Below are 22,325 nucleotides of genomic sequence, written 5' to 3'. Positions count from 1 at the left end.
TCTTTTCTCTCAAGGGCTATGGGCTATGTTTCTTGCTTCGAAATGGGGTCATTCGGCAGATGAGGTTCTTTCGTTTCTGCCAGATTGCGTCGTTTTCTTGCTTTTCTCTCGTGTTATGGGCTATGTGCTCATGATCAAATGACAACGCTCTCTTCTCTTCACAGAAACATACACGTGCTAAAACAGCGGACAGGATGTTTATTGGATATAACTGTCGACCAACCTCGCTCATCAGAAATCCCACAGCCCACGCATGAAACTCCCAGCACCCGAGTCCAACCCGCCATCCTCCTCCAGCAGACGATCCGTGAAGATCCGCTTGGGGATCTGGTATTCCACGACGGGAGTCTTCCGCATTGGCCTCTCCTCGGAACCAAGCTCTGCATGAATCATGCCCTGATACGTATGATCGAGGAAGTCCTCCAGGTTATAAGCTTGCTTGGTGAACTGCTCGGAGATGATGCGGGCGATAGCAGCAACATTGGGATGGTAGTGAGACTGCAGCGTCTCAATCTCCCAGATACTACTCTCGATGGCGTTGGTGCGGGTAGGGTCGGTCTCGGAGGGATCAAACGGGTCATCCATGCCTTGGGCCTCCAGGTTTGCGGCCAGCTGCTTGTCGCGGATGGCGCGGTGCATCATGAAGGTACAGGTCGGATGGCTCTTGAAGAAATTGTAGATGAAAGGGACGATAACCACGATGGCGGAAGGGGGCGCATTCAGCGCGAGACGAGAGAGCCGCTTGATGAAGCTGGCGACTAACGCGGCCGGCAGATGGGTCGAGGAGAGGAAGGTGTTGAGCAGGCGGAAAAACCGGGACCGGTGTTTCGAATGAAGGAGATCGGTGTCCAGAAGGGAGTACAGCTTTTGGTAGAATTGCGGGTAGTCCAGGTTCTTCTCTTGAATCAGGTAGAACAGGCCGGACAGCGCGAGGAGTGACGTTGCGCCACCCACATTGTATGAGTCCGTGAGGAAGTCCATGAGTAGCTCGGGTCGGTTGAACCAGGGCTCGATGTTGTGCACCATGATGCGCAGGAGAGACTTTCGCTGCGACTGCGAGAGATTATTGCGGAGGATGGCCAGCCATGCCTCCTGCGCCCGCTTCTTGTGGGAATTCACCGAGGCCATGCGCTTGTTTTTTGTATCAACCTGGGTGTAGAAGTTTTCAAACTCGTGATCTGCGGCAGGCACTTCGTCGCAAGCCGAGAGGATCGCGATGAGGGTTTCGAGGACATTGGAGCTTCGTTTGACGGCGGCATATTCACTGCGAATAGTTAATAATATAGTCAGGTTGAGTGTCAGAAAAGACGATAACTTACGATATTTGCCCGAAGGTATGGTATCTGACGTCTTCATACTCCTTGACGAATTTTGAGACAAATTCGGACCGTAGATCCTCCCCAGCGGGGGCTTCAACCACGGCCTCAAAGATGTCCTTAAACAGGCCTGAGGACCAGACATTGTTGTCGGCGCCGGGGAGATGTGTTGTGCGTTCCTTGACCAGGCGCATGCCTAGGGTTAGAGCAGTAATCTAGCAATCATTAGCAAGTATATTTTGGAGAAACAAACACAAGTCCCGTACCTGAGAAGCACTATCCGCCTGGCGCATAATCGCCATGAGCGCCCTCTGGTACTCCAAGCAGCGCTCCTTCAGCCATGCCACCACAATTTTCTCATTTTCAGCCGCGCGACTCGTTTCTGTCAGGTTCCCCGCTGCGATCAACCGGGTGAACACCCGGCAGAGTGATACGGCCACGGCCAGTTCCGGATGCTTAGCCGACGGCTCGACATTGAGCATGGAAATCAGGGTCGCAATATTGTTGTAGTGCTTCCGCGATTCGGCAATCTGGTTCTCGAGGTCTTGAATGGTGGACAGCGTCTCGGTGAAATCGGGTTCGGCCACTGCTCGACGCTTGGAGGAGGGGGCACCGCCATTTTTGCTACTCTTCCTCTTCTTTGAGATGGCTGATGCGTCTACTGGAGCAGGCATTGTGGCGACCGGGGTTAAACAAGATCAACACAATGTTCGTTGGAGTCGAGTACTTTTTTGCAACTTTTTTGAGGCACGGAAGGTGGGTTTTTCCGCCATGGACCGCTAGTCCCAGAGCGGCTAGCGTCTGCACGCCCGTCCTCTCCCGACCTCAAGTCTCCTCAGTTCCGTTCATCCACCCCCATTGCCCAAGATCTTTCCCATCTGCAACAATGGCTTCGCGTCTCGCTAAGAGCGCCATTGGTATGCCGTGTCTGCCCTTCGACCACTCGCACCCGATGGTTACTGACTCCCTTCAGGCGCCGCCCGGCTGCGACCGGTTACCGCCCGCGTCCCTGTCGTCACTGCCAACCTGACTGCCTCTCGCTCGGCCTCCAACGTCCCCGCCGAGGACCCCCAGAAAAAGGCGCAGTCGATCCTCGACTCGGTTCCCGGTAACTCGCTGGTCTCGAAGACTGCCATCCTCTCCGCCGCCGCCGGTCTGTCCGTTGCTGCCATCAGCAACGAGCTGTACGTCTTCAACGAGGAGACCGTCGCCGCCTTCTGTCTGCTGTCGGTCTTCACTGGTGTGGCCAAGTACGGTGGTCCCGCTTACCGTGAGTGGGCTGAGGGTCAGGTGCAGAAGCAGAAGGACATCCTGAACGCTGCCCGTGCCGACCACACCAGCGCCGTCCAGCAGCGCATCGACAACGTCAAGGAGCTGTCCGGTGTCGTCGACCTCACCAAGCAGCTCTTTGCTGTTTCTAAGGTAGGCTTGTTTGGATGATATATCTCGGGGATGAGTGGTTCTGACTAGTTTCATAGGAAACCGCCGAGCTCGAGTCTCAGGCCTACGAGCTCCAGCAGCGCACTGCTCTCGCCGCCGAGGCTAAGCAGGTTCTCGAGTCGTGGGTGCGCTACGAGGGCCAGGTCAAGCAGCGCCAGCAGCGTGAGCTTGCCGAGTCCGTCATCTCCAAGATCCAGAAGGAGCTGGAGAGCCCCAAGGTTCTGCAGCAGATCCTCCAGCAGAGTGTGGCTGACGTCGAGCGTGAGTGACTACCTAAGATTTGAAGTGTTTGGAATGAGTGCTAACAAGGAGCAGGCATCATGTCCGCTAAGGCCCAGTAGATGGACTTCGGCCGTCATCGTGTACAAAACTATAGGGGCTATTTGCATCTGCTGAGCTAGACATTGCAATACCATTTTGACCATCACTATATTCTCGAGGATACTCCAGGAAACGTAGTTTGATCTTCTTGACCGTAGTGCCAGTATTCCCGTTGCTTTTCGTCCATGGATGCCCGCTTTATCTGCAGGGACTGATGCAGGAGGTACATCGGCCCTTATTTAAAGATGCATTGATGGTATCCACAGATGTATACTTACTCTCCAACCACCTTGTGTCAACCATCGAAACCATTTCAACATACCTCCATATTTCAATCTATTTCGGTTTATTTATAGATTGTGCGTAACTGCCTAGCGTAGTCATAGCGTAGCCGCCAGCCAAGACTTCGTCTCCATGGAACGGGGGCCCATCAGAAACCCGGCCAGACAAACCCAACTGCCACGGGCCTTGCTTTCTTTCAATGCAATATATGTCTTCTCTTCTTTCTCTGACTGCTGCAATCTCCCCATCTCCAGATTTCTTCACTCCTGGTGCTTCTGCAGACGAGGGTCCACTCACTAGTCCCCGCGAAACGATAGCAGATCGCAAGTTACGATGCCGTCGCTGAAAGACATCCTACACAAGCGCGACGAGTTCAACACGCCCAAACCCACACCTAATGCCTCCAAAGACACCACCCCGGCATCTCCACCGCCACCAGAAATCAGATTCGTGCGCTCCGACACTTTCTCCCAAGAAGTCGTCACCCCGCCGCCCGATCCGGGGCCCGGATTGTCCCAGCCCTCCTCCGTAGAGACCGACCGACGGTCCTCGCGCAGGAGCTTCCAGTTCTTCCACCGCTCCTCGCGATCGCCTTCTGTCTCCAGCCCGTCTCCGCCCCGTCCGCGCAGCGAGCGCCGACTCTCCAGCCTGCTGCACCTCGATCACCGGCGCAATAGCAGGGACTCACGTCCCTCGTCGATCAATATTCCTGCGGATCTACCGCAGATCAGCGATGACCAGGGCGCCGATAAGAATGACTGGGAGGCGCAGTGGGAGAAACGCGCGACCGTGCTGGTGCAGCAGAACCCGCAGTTCGGGCTGTCGGGGTTGTCGCCATCGCCGCCTCGGCCTTCTGAGGGCGAAGACATGCTGCAGGTTGGGCTGCAGCCTCGATCGAGGAGCTCGAGTCAGAGTCAGATTGGAGACCCGCAGGATGATGTGAGTGATATGGGATTTTTTTTTTTTAAAAAAAAATCTACTTAGTGCATAGCTATGGGAATGATGCTAACCTTGCCTACTAGGTTAATATCCAAGAGGCGATTCGACTTCATGAATCCGGAGGTAAGCGATGATACTGGGGCTAACCCTCTCTCAACCTTGCAAGCTATATACTGACAGATCGTCTAGACCTGGAACGATCAACCAAAATGTTCAGCCAACTCGCCGACCCCAATGGCGTAAACAACCCATTAAGCCAAGTCCTCTACGGACTAGCTCTCCGGTACATTTTATCATTGCATTCCCTCTTTTCTCTGGTTACAACCCACTAATCCGCCTATAGACACGGCTGGGGCTGTCCACAAGACCCTGGACGAGCAGTGACATACCTGTCAGCCGCAGCTTCCAACTCCGCCGCTGTGGAAGCCGAGGCCCTGCGCGCAGGCATCAAGAAGGGTGGCGCCGCGAAAGGCGAGCTGGTCCTCGCCATTTTCGAGCTGGCCAACTGCTTCCGCAACGGATGGGGCGTCAGCAAGGACCCGGCTGCGGCGCGGCAGTATTACGAAACGGCAGCGAATCTGGGCGATACTGATGCTATGAACGAGGTTGCTTGGTGCTATCTTGAGGGATTTGGTGGAAAGAAAGACAAGGTATGTGCGGGCTATTTTTGGCCGTGGGGCTGTGCGCAGGCTGATATCTCGGGCGTGGCGATAGTTCAAGGCGGCCAAGTATTACAGATTGGCTGAGACGAGTGGGTGTCCGACTATGGGAAATTCATGGTACGTTTTTACATGTCTTTCTTGCAGCCTACAGCGTAGGCAACGGTGATGAGGGGCTGTGCAGATGCAGATTATGAGCTTGTGCTTCAACTGCTATGCTACTCTTCTCATTCTCATCACCCTGCTGGTGCTTACACTACTGCGTTGAATAGCAACCAGCTAACCACTCTCAAAGGATTTGGAAAGAAAAATACAACCCCAAGTGACGAATCTTTGCTTTTTTGCTGGTGGCCTGTGCCTTTATTTCTTCTGTCATACTTTTCTTGCTCTGTGATCATGCTTTTGGCCACATTTCACGATATCTACGCCTTACATAGTATGTCGAATTATAATGAGTGAACGAGCTGTACACATTCCAGTCATAATTGAACCATATCCAGCCCATTCTCCTAGTGACAGCCATCAAGTCAAATCTAGATAGACGAACTCTTATATCACGGTCATGCATTTTCGGCATGCTCAATCTTCCCCATTCGCTCCTTCTCGACATCCATCCTGGCCGCTCTCGGCGATATATGTACCGACTCGCCATCAAAAATGACAGCAATCTCTTCAAGTGAATAACCATGCGTCTCTGGATATGTCGTGTAAATAGTAACTAATTTAGCAAGCAAGATAACCAAAAAGTCAAAATAGTACTTCCAAGAAATAGCCTCAAAGGCAATGGGGTTAATAAACTGATGGAAGAGCAGCGCCAGATAGTTCTCAATCGCAGAAATTGCCACACCTTTGGCCTGCAGCGAAAACGTCCAGATCTCCGCCGGGTACGCGAGGATCAGCGGCGTGAAGGCGATGTTGTAGCCCGCGTGGTAGATGAACAAGAATGGGATCACGGCTGTGCCGACGGCGCTGGTCCCGGTTGTTTTGAGGCTGCCGGAGAGCGCGGTGATGAGAATGTAGCTGGCGAGCATGATTGTTGTGCATGCGAGGAAGAGCGTGCGGCGGCCGGCACGGTCGACGAGACATGCACCGACTATGCTCATTAGTAGATTCCAGAGCTGGAGGAAGCCGTTGATGAGGGTTTGCTGGGTTGTGGAGGTGATGCCGATGGTGTTGAGGATGAGCGTGAGGTAACAAGCTCAGAAATCTCATCCCCACCAGCATGAGAACGGACCAAGACACGACGAGCCTCTTCAGCACGATTCTGCCTAGCCAACCAACGCGGCGACTCCGGCACAAGTAACGTCCCCGGTAAAACCAGCAAAGGCAGAGCACCCTGCATAAGCGAGGGAATACGTCAGGCCCAGCTACTTGCAAGATTACGAGTCGCGAAAGCCAGCCAGGCTGAGAGCAACGAGCCAACATAGTATTGGCACATGAAGATGGCAGTGACAAAGGACCGGTGGGAGGGATAGGCGATTTCCGTGACGAGGATGACCGCCGCTTGGAACCACGCGCCAGCAATGCCGACGAACAGCGGCGAGTACGTGGACATGGTCGCATCGGTGGCGCCGGCCTGCTCCCAGCACCAGCCACGCGTACCCCATTAGAACGGTGGGCTTGCGCTCGAAGCGGTTGGCGCACCATGCCTGTACGGGCTAAAAGTGTATGCTACCCAGCGATTGCAGTCCGTTCATGAGTGAGATGTCGCAGCCGATTGTGCTGGCGAAGAGCACTAGCAAGGCGATGTACCGGTTCAGGGTTACTAGGTGCGGTGTCTGCCACCATGGCTTTGCGTTAGGTTGTGTTGATAGAGAGTTTGAATACCATATGACTCACTGAGTTGAGCCCAGTATCAACTGTCTTTTTCGGTATGCCGACGACTGTGGAGGAAAGCCAAAGTGCCCAGCAAAAAGACCTCTCAACTTCACCCGCGTGGTCTCAGCGTGGGGATTTAACTTTGTGGAGGACATGTGAAGCTGGAGTCGACCGATGGCCGGGGTCGCGCATGCTCGATGGACGGATGTGTCTCCGTGAGATAATTAACCCCATTTTCTGACTGCAGGGCGAATCCAGTGGTTGCTTGAAGGCCACCATGCCAAGCAGAATTCCCGAAGATTAGCCGGCGAATCAACATAACACACCACACAGCCATGGCTTGTAGATGATCTGAGAATGTCGAGGCAATGCCGCAAGAATGATATTTATTTTTGAAATGATGAAGGGAAACAAGGAATGAGGAATACTGTACCATTAATAGAACATATAGCCTAACACTATGCTGATATCCGCCTTAAATCACGCCTGGTCTTCAATAGGGCTACATACAAATAGAGCAAGGTATTTCATTTTAGATTCATAGGCATGGCATTCCTTCTCTTTCTAATTGTGTGGTATATCAAACGCATTTTACATGGGAATTTGTAGAAAAAGTCTAACACTAGCCATCTAGATGCCTGATGCAGTTAAGGCACTAGGTCATTGAAGAGTCAAGCGTTTTTACTACCTCAAGATGTGCCGGTATAATAAAGCAAGAGCGTAAATTAATCTATTTTTGAGATAACAGCGATATCAAGATCTAATTAGAGCAAAGTAGCAAGGCCGAAGACCTGACCCAAAATGAACAGACATGATCATGGGTGCCATCCAGTACTCATACCCGTCATATCCAAGCAATAAAAAAGTTGAGTCAAGTTTAAGCCCACTTCCCAAGAAGAGCCATGAGGCCAGCACCCAGCAGCAGAGAGAAGACCATGAAGGTCAGACGCTTGTTGTCGCGAGTGCGGTGCGGGTCGAACAAGAAGTCGCGAGCAAGCAGCTCAACCAGACCAGTATAAATCAGAATTCCCGCCGAGATGGAGTCAAGCACACCAGACACAACATTGGCCGTGAACGAGCCCGGGTTATAGGTAGTGCGGACGCCGAGGCCGATGGCAATGGAAATCGGGGTAGTGAGGCCGTAGGCCGAGCAAAGGAACCAGGGCAGCCAGCTGCCCTTCTTGAAGGGGATGCTGGACATACGGGCACCGATACCGAGACCCTCAAAGGACTGGTGGAAGACGAGGACGGGGTAGAGGGAGGCGAACTCGTCGCCGGCAACACCGAGGTTCAGCCCGATAATAACGGAGTGGAAGATGACGCCGAATTCCAGGATCAGGAACGCGGCGATCTGCTGCCGGAACGAGCGCTCGGCCCAGCTGGCTTCGGACTGCGACTCAATTTCCTTGGCTTGCTTGTCCTGCGAACGCGGGCGCGAGTCTGAGTCGCGGTGGTGGTGGAGGTGGCCGGACTCGGACTCGCTCGCCATGATGGGTTCTGGGTCGTCGCGACACAGCCCGTACCGGACCTCAACCCAGCGCTCGGCCCCGAAGTCCATTAGGAAGATCACCATCAGCGACACCAGCACAATTGCCGGGCACCACGCGTAGTCGCCCCAGTGGCCTGTCATGCCGACGCATGAGTTCGGCCCGATCTCGCCGTATGCCGGGTCCAGAAGGTGGATAAAGGCTGTGGCCACGATCACGCCTGCGCCGAAATACTTCGCAAACAGGTAGACATACAGCGGGACGCGCAGCCGCGGCACCCGCTGCGCGATCACGGGGAAGAAGGTCGCTGCCGACGACGCCACGAGAATCACGAAGATTGCGGAGATCCGCGCGCCGAGCCGGCCATCGTATTCGTTTCCTTCGGCGTTGAGGTAGCACACGATCTGGGCTGGGTCGGCCGTTTCCAGGTCGACGTTATGAGGGTCGAAGGACATATTGGTGCAGACGAAGGCCTGGGAAGGTGGTCCCAAGGGCAAGAAAAGGAAATAAAAAGGAAATAAAAATGACTCGGTAGAATAATCGGAAAATTCCCATAATGACAGGATCAAGCCACTACTTTATAACACCAAGAGCCAGGAAGAAAATCTCTACATGGGTTTCGGGACCTCCGTCGCGCGCGAGTACCTTGAGAGTTGGGTCGAATTTTGGCCCCTCCTGGGAGATGAATCGGGGGATCTGGGTCTGAGTGCATGCAGTGGGTTTGTTAGGGAGTAATTTCTTTTTCTCTTTCCTTTTCCTTTGCATTTTTTCCCTAGTTTCTTACTGAAGTCGTGTTGTTAGGGTTGATGGGGTCCCGTGCCCGGCAACGGCAGCAGTCGCATCTATAGAAAAAGAAAAAAAGCCAACATGACACTCGCAACAGCAATAACGGAGAATTATGCTCTGTATATGGCCTGCATCTCGTGCAGAAGCTTGCTGCGGCCCAAGGCAATCCAAGCTTTCCTGGCAAAGCTTGAGGGTGGACCAGAATACCAGCCAAGTGATTGGGCGTTGGCCTCACCATGACTTACCCCCAAGGTCCCTCGGCTAAGCCGCACACGTGGATGAAACCCTGCGCGTGGGCGGGTGCGTGCGAGGTATTACTGTATCTGGCAGGAGGAAGCGGAGCCATCGATCTTGTTTTCTTGTAAAATCAGAGACATCGGAGGAACAAAAATCATTCTATGGGATGGGGTGGGTATAGTTTTGCCCAGGGGGTCCTGTCGAGGGAGACTCACGAGGACATCACACTGTCACCAACCTTGGGAGTTAATTTGTTTCAAAGAAGCATTCATGTAAGCGAGAAAGCGCGGCTTACAACTATGATTCCCCGGCGAACGCGGCTCTGGAAAAGACGTGATTGGCTATACTCCATTTGATATTGACTCCTAGGCAGAACAATACTACCTGGAAGAACTCTGCCAAGTCGTTGTGGATCATAATATCAAACTGTGCTACCTTCACCAAGTACTAAATCCCGCTATAGCTCCAGCAAATGGCACACTGGCCATCATTGGCTACTATCCATAGCACTCCTGCATTAGTCCATCACGGCGAAATCCTTCCCAGGTTCCTCGCCAAGGCAATCCACATTTCGTTATACGACTAATCGATGGATACTAAACACAGGGGTTTCTCAAACAGACTACGGAGTAGGTTACCTTGCTTTACCTCAGTCTAGGCTCACTGATCGGTTCAAGGTCATTAAGCGGTAGATCGGGCTTTCTTGCCTGATCAATCATAGCAGCCTCTCTAGCAGAGAGATACTCCTTCTAGATATCCAATTTACTTTATTCAAGGTCGAACTTTGATGAATATAGATAGAACATGATCCCCCTAAAGTAATTGGTTGGCGCTCGCAGCGTTCACGAAAACTAGTAAATGCAAGATTACGTGCGCTATCACATCCTATAAGCGACACAGGTAGTTCCTTTTAGCGCCCAGCTCTTATTATAGGGGGGGGGGGGGGGGGGGGTAGGTCTGGCAATAAAACGGTGCGTGGGCGGACCGTGCTGTCTCTGCCTCCGGCGCCTGCACAGTGGGACTGATGACGCTTAATTTTTACCGTCACTTCTCGACAAGATTCTTTGCCCACTGCAGTCTAAGACCTCCCTGGAGGCAGAGTTTCGGCCATATATTCATCTCCATCGAAGGAACTGAAAAAGGAGATAAAGAAATCGCGCTTCACAGTGGACGAGGTCAGGCTTTCCCGTGGTACATCGTCACTCGAGTATATGTTGTGCAGAAAGAAGTACTTCTGGTCCGAGAAGAAAGAATCTATATCGGTTATTCCACAGCGCCGTTCGAGAGAACAATCTTCTACTATGTTAGTGGTGTGAAATGGACGTGGTGTTATGATTCTGCGTCTTTTTATTTGCATGAACACACCCCACCCGCTACCTGGTTGCTCAAGCCAGCTAGAGTGGACTTATAGTACTCGAATAGCTCTGGAGGGCCTATAGTAGGTAGCGACCAAGCCCGATTCCGCACCATGTGAGGTTATATCCATGGATGCTTCCGATCACGTGACTATTCCGGTTCCTCAATTTCTTTTGTGATGGGAGCCATTTTCTTCCATTAGGGTGGCCACATCCATACGATCTGACATGGATAGCGATTCAGATGTTGACTTGCTACAGAGCTACTCGGACACCGAGCTAGTTCGTCGCATCATCGCCTCCCCTTCTCTTGCACCTACCCCCAGAGTATCCCTACTCTCGTCGAGCTTCGTCGCTAAGCACTATCAGCCGGACGAGGTGGGAGACATGATAAAGGCCATCGACATCGCTTGCCAACTGAGTAGTCACGCTCCAACTGTGAAGCGGATCATCAGGAATGGGCCAGATACGTACTGTGTCATGGACCGTATTCCAGGAAGGACACTGGAAGATGTGTGGACACAACTGGGCTGGTTTGTTACTGTAAAGTTGGGTTTCCAGCTCCGTCGCTTTGTTAAACGTTTAAGATAGATCACCTCGTCCGTGGCTGGATCATTGTCAACGGGCGAGTGTCGGTCATTCTGGCTCGAAGATCGCTATGGACTGCCCGCAAGATGCAGTCCCGGGGACATGGAGCACTTCTTCCGATTTTGGATCAACTTTACATCCATGCGAAAAGCGATGCAAACAGCACATCAACGTGAAATGTCGACTCCTGAACACCAAATGCTTCCAACAGGGTCCTTCGTTTTCACGCATCATGACCTCGCACCCCGCAATATTCTTCTCAGTCCCTCGGGTGAGCTTTGGCTCTTGGATTGGGATCTTGCTGGGTTCTATCCAATTTATTTCGAGTACGCGGCTATGCAAAATTTCCGCATGCCCCAGCATTGGGGTTTTTTTCGCACGGCTACGGTGGCATCTATTCTCCTGGATAGCGACCGGGTATTATGGGCGCGAGGCTCGTATTCTAGAGCACATAAGGTCAAAATTCACCCGATTCGCCGTCGGACGACGGTTTCGTTTGTTGAAGATCGGGGGACCATGTAGATACCCTGCATCCTAGACATGCACATGCACGCATGTCACCCTCTCTCTATACCTACCTAGGTAGGCATGATGCTAGCCTTAGCCAAGAGTGAACCATCCTTACTGAATGATATATCCTTACTAAATGATATTTAAATTACACTAGAAGGTAGGAACTGGGGCTTAGTATGCCATGCATGCATGTGTGGTAAAACCAGGAGTAATGACTAAGTAGTTGAGCTTACTATAGGAGCTTAAGTACCTAATATCAAGCATTTGTGATGAGGATGAAACTAGCTAGGAAAGTGATGCGATGTGATTGCTACCTAAGGTAGAAGAAAGGGTAATGTTGTAGCAAGACCGTGAAATCGGAACTAGGATCTCGGTTACCGTCTATACTATTACTTCTTTACCGTCAAGGTGCTCTATCCCTATTAGTTATCGTTAATCAAACAGCTGAAAATCTATTTTTGTGCCTAATTACTACCAGATTTCAACTTAGCGCTTGGTGAAGGGCCTATAGAGTGCACTAGCTGATGCATTAGAAGTTTCGTCAAGCGCTTACCAAACGTAGCCCCGGATCCATCAATGCTAATGATAGAATCAAAATTAGCGCCTAGGAGAGAGAGTTGATTGCGGTTTCTATATTAGTTTTACCAATTTCTGAGGTATAAATTCCCGCGATTTTCTTATGGATTTATTTAGATCACCATATCAGCGGTCTATATGGCACGCTCAACCAAAATCGAGACCGACGGAACACCATCTACTATTGTCTAGTTCACCGTCGAAACCCCCTTCGGTAAGTGAATAACTTTCCCTTCGAATAGATGGGACTTCACTTACACATCTGTGTAGAAATGAATCACAACTACGACGCAGACAATTTCATCATCGCGCAACTCCAGGCACAGGTCACCCGCATCCAAGTGGGTACATCAATCCGAAGAACGACGGCGACGAAGATGGAAATCCTCCAACCACTGGGCTGCTTTTCTGGAACTGGCTAAAGGAGGCTCTGCCAGATTCGACATGATGCCTGGATATGGCTCAGACTGGCTGAGAGGGAAAATAGAGATATCTTCCAAGCCTTACACGTCGACTAATAACGCGATCAAGACTTTGACCTTCACTGTGGAAGCACACACCACAGTTCAGACCATCACCGACTTAATCAACTCGAAGGGACGAGATCGGTACAAATTCACCGAAGAGTGGGAGGGATGCAGATTCTGGATCTATACCTTCGTTAAAGATCTGGAATCTGTTGGTCTCATACCGGGAAGGAGTGGGAACATTGCCTGGGAGGGTGTGTCTTACTACTGGCGCACTCCTAGCGGGTCCGAGCCCAGAGAGGTCAAGCAGGGAGTGTTTTACTAGGAAGCCGTGGTTGCTGTTCATGTTGATAAGACAAAGAATTTCGATTCTCCCCATCTTGTGTAATCCACTGCCCGCACCACGCGGCCCTATTACAGGGGATATAGCTCGGCGGGCCGGACTAAACGCAAAAAGCCTTACCAATAGAATATATATAGAGATAAGGGAAAGGAGGAGCAGAAAAGCGAAAAACAGTGAGAAGTTGAAGCGGCGATAAAGCGGACTTATAGAAACACATACGGGGATGCTGAAGGGCCCAAATAGGTACGCTAAACCGCATACCGTAATTCGCCATCACCCGAGACTATTCCATGGAATAGTCAAGGCCGGTGAACCATTCAAGCAAAGCAACATAACAAATTCAAGAGTAGAGAGAGGTCTTTGCCAAAAAAAAAAAAAGAATAATAATAATAATAATAGTCTAACTAGAACCCCCAATTTAGCAAATTGTTCCTAATCCATCATCGATACAACTCCTGATACAGCCGACACCGTCGATCCATAAACCCCGAATCAACCACCCGCAAAGCATTCCTCCCCTCAGCACTCATGCCAGCTTTCACACCATCCCCAAACACCGCAACCTGAGGATCCTGCTTCCACCCAGGCCCCTTAACCGGATCCTTGGCGAAATCCGCCCATGCCGTCTGCATCACGCGCCCAACATCGCGCTCGAACGGCGTCGCCTTAGCCTGCGGGTATGTACCAAACACAAACTGGATTTCCGCGCTGTGATACGCCCCACTCCCCTTAAAGATCTCGTTGTTCGGGAAACTGGCGTTGAAAAAGTACCGCCAGGTTGGGATGCCGACGCCGGCGCTAAGGTTCGCATACTTCTGTGCCGGGCAGTGCATGAACGCGTCTGTGGCGATCAACGAGATGCGATCGTTCTCAGTGTGCGCGCCTGGCGAGCCCAGTGGGTAGGCCTTGAGAAGCATGTCGGCGTAGACGCCGCGGATGCCGTTTGAGGCGAGGAATTTGCGCGTGTCGTTTTGACCGATTGCGAACGGCTTGTCTTCGTCTGCGTTGCTTCCTATCAGGACCGGTACGCGCGCGATCGAGGAGATTTTGTCTGTTGAAAGCTGTCGAGCTAGCTGTGGTGTCTCGGCCCATGTGTGCCCACCGTCTGAGACGGGACCGAAGGCGAGGGAGTTCTTCTCGACGAGGTGTTTGAGGTCGCGTGCGGGCAGTTTGCGGAGACACTCGACGGCGTCGTCATCGGATGGACACTTGGCTAGGTGGACGAGGGATTTCCACGACTTGGTGTACGTCTTGGGGTCTGCGTCCAGGGGCGTCTTGATCGTCGACTGCCCAGACTCCATGATCGCTGCACGGAATGGGACCGGGTGAGGCGGAGACACGACGAGAGCATCGACACTCGAGCCTCCGGCACTCTCGCCCACGAGGGTTACTTTCGACGGGTCGCCACCCAGCTTGGCAATATTGCGGTGCACCCAGTCCAGCGCGAGCCGCTGGTCCAGCAGCCCGACGTTCCGTTCTTTCACCGGAATCTTGCTATCCGCCGGGAAGCCGAAGACATTGGTGCGGTAGTTGACAGTGACAACCACCAGGTCCTGGTTCGCCGCAAAACTCGTCCCGTCATACAACGGCACAGAAGTCGCGCCGTATACGAACCCCCCGCCATAGAACCAGACCAGCACGGCCTTGGACCCGGTTGAAGAGGCGGATGCCGGCGTGAAGACGTTGAGGTTGAGACAGTCCTCGCTCTCGCCGGCTGCCGGGGCGGGAGTTTGATCAGTTCGAGGAATTCTCCGCCGGATCCGCTGATTTGCTGGATGCATGCTGGGCCCCAGTTTGTTGCATTGTGCGGTGCTGTCCAGTTCTTTGCGGCCCTGGGGGAACTGAAGCGGGTGGGTTTCTCGCCGAAGGGAACCCCGAGGTATTTGTTGACGACGGCGGTCGAAGAAGGGAGAGTTGTGGGTGTGCCGACGATTGTGCCAGAATCGATGATCGCTGTGGGTAATCGAGCGTGCGATGAAGGTGTGGCCGCAGCGAGGCCGCCCCCTCCAAGGAGAAGTAACTTGGATAATCTCATAATATATACAACCTGAAAGTTTTACTTGACTCGAATGGCTTTGGCTGAATACAAACTACATATCAAAGGTTGATGGCACACCGACTTTTATATATTGCTTACTGCAGTGTTCTCCACTGCGAAGAGGCTGAGTCGCTATACAAATGCAAGATTCAAATCGATTTACTCTTCTTGGCTTGGTTCAAGGGGCCAATCGAATTTTTGAGTAGCTTACTGGGGCCAAGTTGCCCCAGTCCTATGTCATCGTGTGCCTAGTTCATCCTGGTTCATCCTGAGCCCTAACGGGACTTGGCACACTTCATGATTCATGTCAAGCGGCACATCTAACTACTTATGGAATGATCGACACCATGCTCGATTTGTTCAAGGTGATCAAAATCAAGTTGGCTCATTAAAATAGGATCCTGAGGATAGGTGACTGGTGTGTCTTTTTTGGGGCGCTGAGCATGCCTTGGACTTGTCCCATTTTCGATGCTTTTATAAGGGTTTCAGCTGGGTGTGTATGAGCAAGGACCCTCTTCTTACGGTACATCTACCATGGAGACATATGCATGAAATAATAGTTCTGCAAATCAAGGCCGTCAACAAGTCATATCCAGATCCCCCTCAAGGCGGGGACAGTCATCGCATATTGCAGTCATGTCATCGTAACAATCATCAAGGGCGTCGCCGCCATTCCACAGAAGGGAAAGTATAGAAGAAACAAAAGAAATAAAAAACAACAGAGAAGCAAAAGCATCATGGGCCAAATTTGTTCGTGTTTCGTTCCCCATTGTCATCCCTGTGTCGGGTGTTTCCATAATCCACCTCGTGCTTCATGTTCGGCCATTTGCGTATGACATGATATAAGAAAACCGCTTCCTCCCACGCTGAACCACGCTGGAAAAAAAAAAAAAAAAAAAAACCGAGGTCGCTGCAAAACCCAGTCGCTAGAAAACATCACCCGCTAGATACTCAGAACCCAAAAACCGTGCCGAAAGAACAACAGAGAGAAAATAAAAAAAGGTACACGAAAGGGTAAAAAGATATAGAGCGTGGTCTAGTAGGGCACGCTGTTAGAGACCGTTGCTGGCTCGTATCGTGGAAAATAACATAAGACCAAAAGAGGAGAAGCTGCAGAGAATCTGGAAGACTCGCAACAAATCCAAAGAAGTGGAGCGGTTCGAACGGTCGAAGAAAAGATCAAGGTAAGCCCATCCGGAGACGACTGGACCAACTTAAACCGCCTGAAAGCCCGCCGTGGCATCTTTCATCGGACTAGCGCCGTATTCCTGCACCATGCGACGGAAATCACGGATCACCTTCTGCGGGACGCGGTCCCACATCAGCGATCTGGTGTAAACGTCAGAGGTCGAGGCAGCCTGTATGCGATGCTGTGCTGCAGTGTTGCGCATCGCCGCCAGCGCCTGCTGCAGATTCGACGGCTGCTGGGGCTTGAGGCCGGCACCATGGTCATCGAAAGTGGTCAGCGAGTTGTACTGCTCAGCATTCAGCGAGAAGACCTGTTCACGCTGCTGGTCTTCGGTCGGCATCACCAAAGTGTCGTGCAGCTCGTCCAGCGCCGAGGACGCGGTCGGTCCCGAGCCCATCTGCACCATCTCCATGCCGGTAATGGTAGTCGGCTGGGCAGACCCAGTTGCGGACGCAGACACAGCTGCGTTGTGGCTTGGTTGGGCCATTTCCGGTGGCGAGGAGGCCAGAACCGCTTTTAACACGTTAGCTGACTCGGCGCGGTACTCCTCGGACATTTGAGGAAGTGAGCGACCGGGCAGCGAGGTGCTGTTGGAAGCGATGAAGGCCCCGAAGAGAAGGCACATATAGAAGGCATTCCAGCTGAAGGGACAGTCCGATGCGACAGCGGGGTTGGGCTTCTCGGGGTTCCCGTTCGCCTGTCGAAGCGGCTGGGGCTGAACAGCGGTCGAGGAAGCAGGCAGAGATTCAGAGTGCAGCGGCAGTCCGTTTGGCATGGCGAAATCGTCCCATGGATTGCCGTCCATACCCAGATTCTCGAAGCCCGAGAAATCGCCGGCGAGGTTGTCGGGAACAGCCGGTTTGGCGCCCCGCTCTAGCTTCTCCACAGTCTCGATCAGAATGTTGTTCTTCTTGCGCAGCTCCGCTGTCTCCAGCGTGTGCACACGAATCATCTCATCCTTCTCCATGTGCAAGCCCTCGAGGTACTGGTTGATCTGCTGCTGGGCGGCGATCCACTCGCTCTTCTCGCGCATGAGCTCAGCCTCCCTGATCTTCATGTTCTGCAGCGCATCTTCCAGATCTCCGATGGTCTGTGTAAAGTGCTTTTTTTCTTCCTCGAGCTTTTCGGTGTGCAGCTTCTTGCGTTGACGAGAGTCCAGTCTGTACCGGACTATGTCAGCCTTGTGGAAAGAGACAAGGAAGGAGATAAAGAGATGACAAAAGAAAAATGAACTTACGCTGCTTGCCGATTCCGCAACAGCCGCTTCTGCTGCTTGAGCTCCTTGATCTCTTCCTCGTTGGTCGACTGGTTAATTAGATGGTCGATGTTGCTCAACGTCCGCTCAGCTGGAATCTCAAAGCGAGCATTCTTCTTCCGAATGCCATCCCGTCGAACCATCAACGGCGAGCCGTTCCGGTAGGTCGGGCTCTTCGTCGACTGGGCAGCCGCATCAGCCAGATCCATGGGCGCCGGCATCCAGCCCTGACTCGACTGCGGAGACATAGCCACCCCGCCGGGGGGCGAACGCCATGCCGCCTCGATAAGACATGGGGTTCATGGGCATGGAGCTGACAGGTCCCACAGCACCCCCCGCAAATGGCGCCGAACTGCTGTCTCCCTCGGCAGGATACTGCTCGTAGCCAGCGGTCGGTGTACATGACCCGGATTCCGTGCGAGACAGAGGCCACGAGGATTGGGCGTAGGAGGTCGAGTGCGGACCGTCGACAGCCATGAAAGCACCGGATGAATCCAGCATGGTTTGACCCAAATGTGATGTGGGACGAGACTGATTTGGGCCTGAGTGAGAGTAGTTGGACCAGACAGAATCTCGATGTGAGAGAGCGTCTTGTGTATCATAAGAAGAGCGGCGGTGGTCGAGGTCGGGCGAGGGGTCGAGGATCTTGTCGTCTAGTACACTCATCTCATCCTCTTCGGAAGGGGGCACGCCTACTGTTGAGGGGGACTGCTGGTAGAAATCAAACTGAGAATATCGAGCCATGTTGAAGAGGCGGTGTGAGTGCCGAGGGGAGATGGGGAGTGGGGCGAGAGAAAAGGACCAGGTTTGTAGAAGGGGGAAAAAGAAGACGAAAAGGACGAAAAGCGAAATGATGAGATCAAGATCGGGCTCACTAGTGACTAGTAAGAGAAAGAGATGGGGGAGAGACTATGTAGGGGCTTTTTCGTACCCAGTACCACAATGGATCATAGTGAAGGCGTAGACCGTGCAGGTACCGGGTACGGGGAACGACGTCTACGAGTCCCGTGTGGCCCCAGGCAAGACGAGATGCCCGTCATTGGCTGCATTGCGCAGTTTGGGCAGACCTGCATGGCTTGTCTTTTTTTTTTTTTTGTGTTTATTTTGTTTACTTTGTTTATCTTATTTTAGTTGCCTTTGTCTTAGTTGATTTGGTGTTTTATTGTATGTTTTGTTCCATGGTTTATTAAATGTGGTTGTATCTACGCACTTGTACTTGGTATTGTGCTTGGTAGGGGACGATGGCGATGACGATGGCCTTGAAATCCAGGCCATAGAGTCCCCAACCACAAATTCACGATACCTCGGTTTTCTCCTCTCTCATTCCCCCCCAAGTGGGGTGGCATGTTATCGATAGACGATAGCCTATCGATCGGAGCTGATATTTCTGGTCTGAGACGATAGGCGATGGTCTGTGCGGACACGAAAATCCATGACATCTCGAATATTGCGCTGGGTTCTCGCAAAATATCTCCAGCATCCCTGACGATGTCTCCATTCTGGGACGGGTTCGGCCCGCAGGGATCCACTGGGGTCCGTGGTTCACCAGGAGGATCCCTGAGGTCATCCCCACGATCACTCGTCCCCTCCAGATGACCAGGGCCCCTGCTCGTGGAGACATCTTGGGTCGTAAACACCCACCTGATCGCCCTTTTTTTTTGTGTGATCGACTTGCAGTTCTGCCATCCCGAGTTCTCATGGATGCCATGGATGCTGTGGACGCCCAGATCGCGGGGCAGATTATCATCCATGGGTTATTCGAATGCATGCCCATAATGATGATGATCGTGATAATCAGGAAAAACCTTGCAGCCATTTTGCCGAGTCTCGGCCTCTTACGAATTCTTAGCAGATCACACAGACCCGTTTGGCTTCCCCCCGTTGACAGCCCCATCTCTCCAGTTTTACCGCCCAACCCGCCAGTCGATGACGCCTGTTCCTGTTTCTCCCCCATCTTTCAGCACGAGCCCTTGGGGGCTGCACCCCTGAGTCTGTTCACCGTCTATACATAGTAGCCGCCGTCCTATGCGCTTTGATTGCCCAGACATTTTGACGGGCGAAGATCTGGCGGTGAAAAGGCCGTTTTCTCCAATCGATAGGTCGCGTCGGGCAGCGGTGGGTTTCCCACGCCTGACTAAGATCTGGATTTTTCCAGGGTTTGTTGCTTCTAGAGATATTTATTCTTCTCTGTCTTATATCTCTAGCTATGGATAATACTACGCTCAAATTATCCCCTCCGATGAAAATATCCGTGAAAATGTGAGCACGGAATCCCGTAATCTATATCTACATCAATATCCTCAAACTCTACGTACTCACTTCATCCGAAACCATCTTTCAAGTATGAGCCAAATCAAAACTTAGCAAAGATCAAAAGACCAAGAAGGCCCACCGATCCACTCTTCCTCCCTTCTCTTGATAAAAAAGACATCGGACCCAGTCACGGAACAGGAGAACAGACCCAGGAAGTCGTTGCCCAACACGCTCTGAAACAGTGGACTGACCTCTAGGTACCACCAAAAACAGAAACCAGAAAAATAAAAGAAAAGGCCAAGCCGAAATTGAGACCTTCGCCTCACTTTAGCCCGTCCTAGGCCCCTCCCTGCCTGATCACCCCTCTGTGAGCAGTGTCTTCTATTGGGCATGTGAGATGGGGCTCGAGAGCATCGGGTGTGGAAAAAGGGTTGGGTATTTAGGTAGCATGCTGACCTTAGCAAGGCTTGATAGTTTCAAGGTTAGTTTACAGGGCGGGTCAAGGCTCGAGGTTGGGGGGATGCGGTTGAAGCACCTGGGTGGTTCATGTGTTCTAGGGCTTGTGTCGCTGCCTATTCAAAGGGTTAATCCTTCCTTTGGGCTGTGGATTTCGGGTTGACCGCGAAGGATCACTGAGTCTGGTCCTTGTTAGTTGATCTTTTAGCCCAATGAGTCATCTATGAGAGTTTCAAGGTTGAGTTGGAGGTATCTGCCTTCTTCCTGTTGGCACTGTTCCTTCCTTTTCCTTCTGACTGTCTGAAAGTATTTGCATTCATAACTGAAAGAGAATTCAAAACTACAGCATTGCTCTTATCATTAGAAAATAGCTGCTGTGCTTTACTTCGCCATCGTCTCTTGCCGATATAGCGGCCTCGTAGTCATGTGTGGACCGTCTATCAGCAGGACGCTACTCCTGCAGCTATATCACAGTCACATTTTCAACTGCCGTGCTGATTTTAACTTATATTGATGCTGCCTTTAGTTATTTGGAACACCTTGTGGTATGTAACTCTTGGAAATTTTAATATCGAATCCTGTCTATGATTTCGAGAAGAGCTGCTCCCTCGTGTTCTTTCCCCCCCTTCCTTATTATTACAGTTGATTTCGAAAATAGTTTCCCCTAGGGACACTCACGCGTTGTTTCTCGGCTTGTACCCGAAACCATTCTAATCCGTATCGTCTGGGCACAACCCCTACTTAGCCGTAATGTGTCTCATAGCGTACTGGATTTCAGAACCAGACAAGTCATTATAAAATACAGGAAATATCTATAGAATATTCTAGTAAGATTGTTAAGGGGTGGGGGGAAGGTCTGACTTGATCCACGCCCACCGTCCTCCTTTCCTCTGCGGCCTTCTGTCTTCGTCTACCTCTTACAGTACATAACGAAGGCTGTGCTCTACTGCATAGGACTAACCTTGGTAGGCCAACATAGCCCTTATTCGCGTTTCCCATGGCTCTTTCTATCTACCGCCGCTATTATTCGTTACTGGTGTCTGCCGACCGCTGGTATTAGGTATTTGCTGACGCAGATCTCCGGGCCTTCGATCATGTGTAGATATGAGCGACAGCCCCTATCACGGTGACTACGTCTCTCAGCCTCAAGAGCTCGAACCATGGGAACAGGATTCACAATATGCCCCAACCCCCGGATATTTCTGCAGCCCTTATGCTACGCGATCCAACTGTAGTCCCTCCCTATCTATCCTCCTCGACGATAAGCCTATTCCTGTATACCGACTTCGACTAAAGACTGTACTACTACTCTAGGAATCTGAGTGGGAGCAGGGCAAGATCTACGACGAGGATCCACTAAGTTATATCTACTGCTTTATAGAATAGCGGATCACCGTCAATAATAAGGTAGTTGTGGAGGACACGGAAGAAGACCTGGTCTTAGCCCTAAGTGCCTATTGGCAGCTGTTCCTAGGAGAAAAGCTACGGACTGTCCTTAGACAGAAAGTCTCCCGTGATAGACAGGTTAGGGCTGACGATACTGCTATTGTCGTTTTAGTCAACGATCGTTCCTAGCGTGAGCTAACTAAACGCTTTAACAAGACTAACATTGTCTAGAATATAATCGAGAAATAGCTTTAGATGTGGTTAAGTCACTTCTGTCGAGGGAAAAGACTTATACTGAGGATTAGTTTTAATTACGTAGAGGATTGCACTTCTCTATCCGCTGGACGGAAAGTCGAGAAGAGAAGTAAATCGTCTACCACAAAGAGAATACTTGGCGATCGAGATGTCCAGCTAGATACTAAGGAATATGTATATGGTCAGTAAGCGATTTGGCGCCACGTTTATAATTTGATGAAATATGATTTGACTGTATATTACTTAGGCCCCTACTGCTGGTTAGATCCAGCGGGGAAAAAGCATTATCGATTTCGTATATAAACCCTTAGATAGTTGGTTACCTATGCTGAGAAAGGGGGTATCTTAGAGACGCACAAAAATGTG

The 22,325-nt window shown here is 51.6% G+C and overlaps 8 protein-coding genes across 8 annotated transcripts; 3 read left to right on the top strand and 5 right to left on the bottom strand.

Moving 5' to 3' along the window:
* Positions 1–231: 231 nt before the first annotated feature.
* Positions 232–1,990, bottom strand: noc4 (ribosome biosynthesis protein NOC4; the record flags this gene model as incomplete). Its single annotated transcript, XM_056650806.1, has 3 exons — positions 232–1,264; positions 1,320–1,531; positions 1,583–1,990. The coding sequence occupies 3 exons, from the start codon at positions 1,988–1,990 to the stop codon at positions 232–234; spliced, it is 1,653 nt and encodes a 550-aa protein (XP_056515656.1).
* A 212-nt stretch (positions 1,991–2,202) lies between these two features.
* atp4 (F1F0 ATP synthase subunit 4) lies at positions 2,203–3,097 on the top strand (the record flags this gene model as incomplete). The annotated part of the gene is made up of 4 exons (XM_056650805.1): positions 2,203–2,233; positions 2,290–2,738; positions 2,795–3,017; positions 3,072–3,097. The coding sequence occupies 4 exons, from the start codon at positions 2,203–2,205 to the stop codon at positions 3,095–3,097; spliced, it is 729 nt and encodes a 242-aa protein (XP_056515655.1).
* Positions 3,098–3,659: 562 nt separating this feature from the next.
* Positions 3,660–5,283, top strand: NUU61_000220 (tetratricopeptide repeat protein; the record flags this gene model as incomplete). Its single annotated transcript, XM_056650804.1, has 6 exons — positions 3,660–4,298; positions 4,382–4,421; positions 4,488–4,581; positions 4,642–4,948; positions 5,013–5,077; positions 5,253–5,283. Coding segments are annotated over 6 exons (1,176 nt in total), but the record flags the coding sequence as incomplete, so codon positions are not given.
* Positions 5,284–5,517: 234 nt separating this feature from the next.
* NUU61_000219 (uncharacterized protein) lies at positions 5,518–6,512 on the bottom strand (the record flags this gene model as incomplete). Its single annotated transcript, XM_056650803.1, has 2 exons — positions 5,518–6,155; positions 6,329–6,512. 2 exons carry the CDS (start codon positions 6,510–6,512, stop codon positions 5,518–5,520), a joined length of 822 nt encoding a protein of 273 aa, XP_056515653.1.
* Positions 6,513–7,652: 1,140 nt separating this feature from the next.
* Positions 7,653–8,717, bottom strand: NUU61_000218 (uncharacterized protein; the record flags this gene model as incomplete). Its single annotated transcript, XM_056650802.1, has 1 exon — positions 7,653–8,717. The coding sequence occupies one exon, from the start codon at positions 8,715–8,717 to the stop codon at positions 7,653–7,655; it is 1,065 nt and encodes a 354-aa protein (XP_056515652.1).
* A 2,151-nt stretch (positions 8,718–10,868) lies between these two features.
* Positions 10,869–13,109, top strand: NUU61_000217 (uncharacterized protein; the record flags this gene model as incomplete). The annotated part of the gene is made up of 5 exons (XM_056650801.1): positions 10,869–11,173; positions 11,321–11,645; positions 12,510–12,531; positions 12,588–12,658; positions 12,849–13,109. The coding sequence occupies 5 exons, from the start codon at positions 10,869–10,871 to the stop codon at positions 13,107–13,109; spliced, it is 984 nt and encodes a 327-aa protein (XP_056515651.1).
* A 458-nt stretch (positions 13,110–13,567) lies between these two features.
* On the bottom strand, positions 13,568–14,908 carry NUU61_000216 (uncharacterized protein; the record flags this gene model as incomplete). The annotated part of the gene is made up of 1 exon (XM_056650800.1): positions 13,568–14,908. One exon carries the CDS (start codon positions 14,906–14,908, stop codon positions 13,568–13,570), a length of 1,341 nt encoding a protein of 446 aa, XP_056515650.1.
* Positions 14,909–16,379: 1,471 nt separating this feature from the next.
* On the bottom strand, positions 16,380–18,353 carry NUU61_000215 (putative bZIP transcription factor; the record flags this gene model as incomplete). The annotated part of the gene is made up of 3 exons (XM_056650799.1): positions 16,380–17,514; positions 17,592–17,840; positions 17,881–18,353. 3 exons carry the CDS (start codon positions 18,351–18,353, stop codon positions 16,380–16,382), a joined length of 1,857 nt encoding a protein of 618 aa, XP_056515649.1.
* Between the last annotated feature and the right edge of the window lie 3,972 nt (positions 18,354–22,325).

This window comes from Penicillium alfredii, assembly GCF_028826965.1.
Source record: "Penicillium alfredii strain IBT 34128 chromosome Unknown utg000001l_segment0_segment0, whole genome shotgun sequence".
NCBI classification, from domain to species: domain Eukaryota; kingdom Fungi; phylum Ascomycota; class Eurotiomycetes; order Eurotiales; family Aspergillaceae; genus Penicillium; species Penicillium alfredii.
The sequence above is the reverse complement of the archived record's forward strand: the minus strand, read 5'-3'. Positions and strand labels throughout refer to the sequence as shown.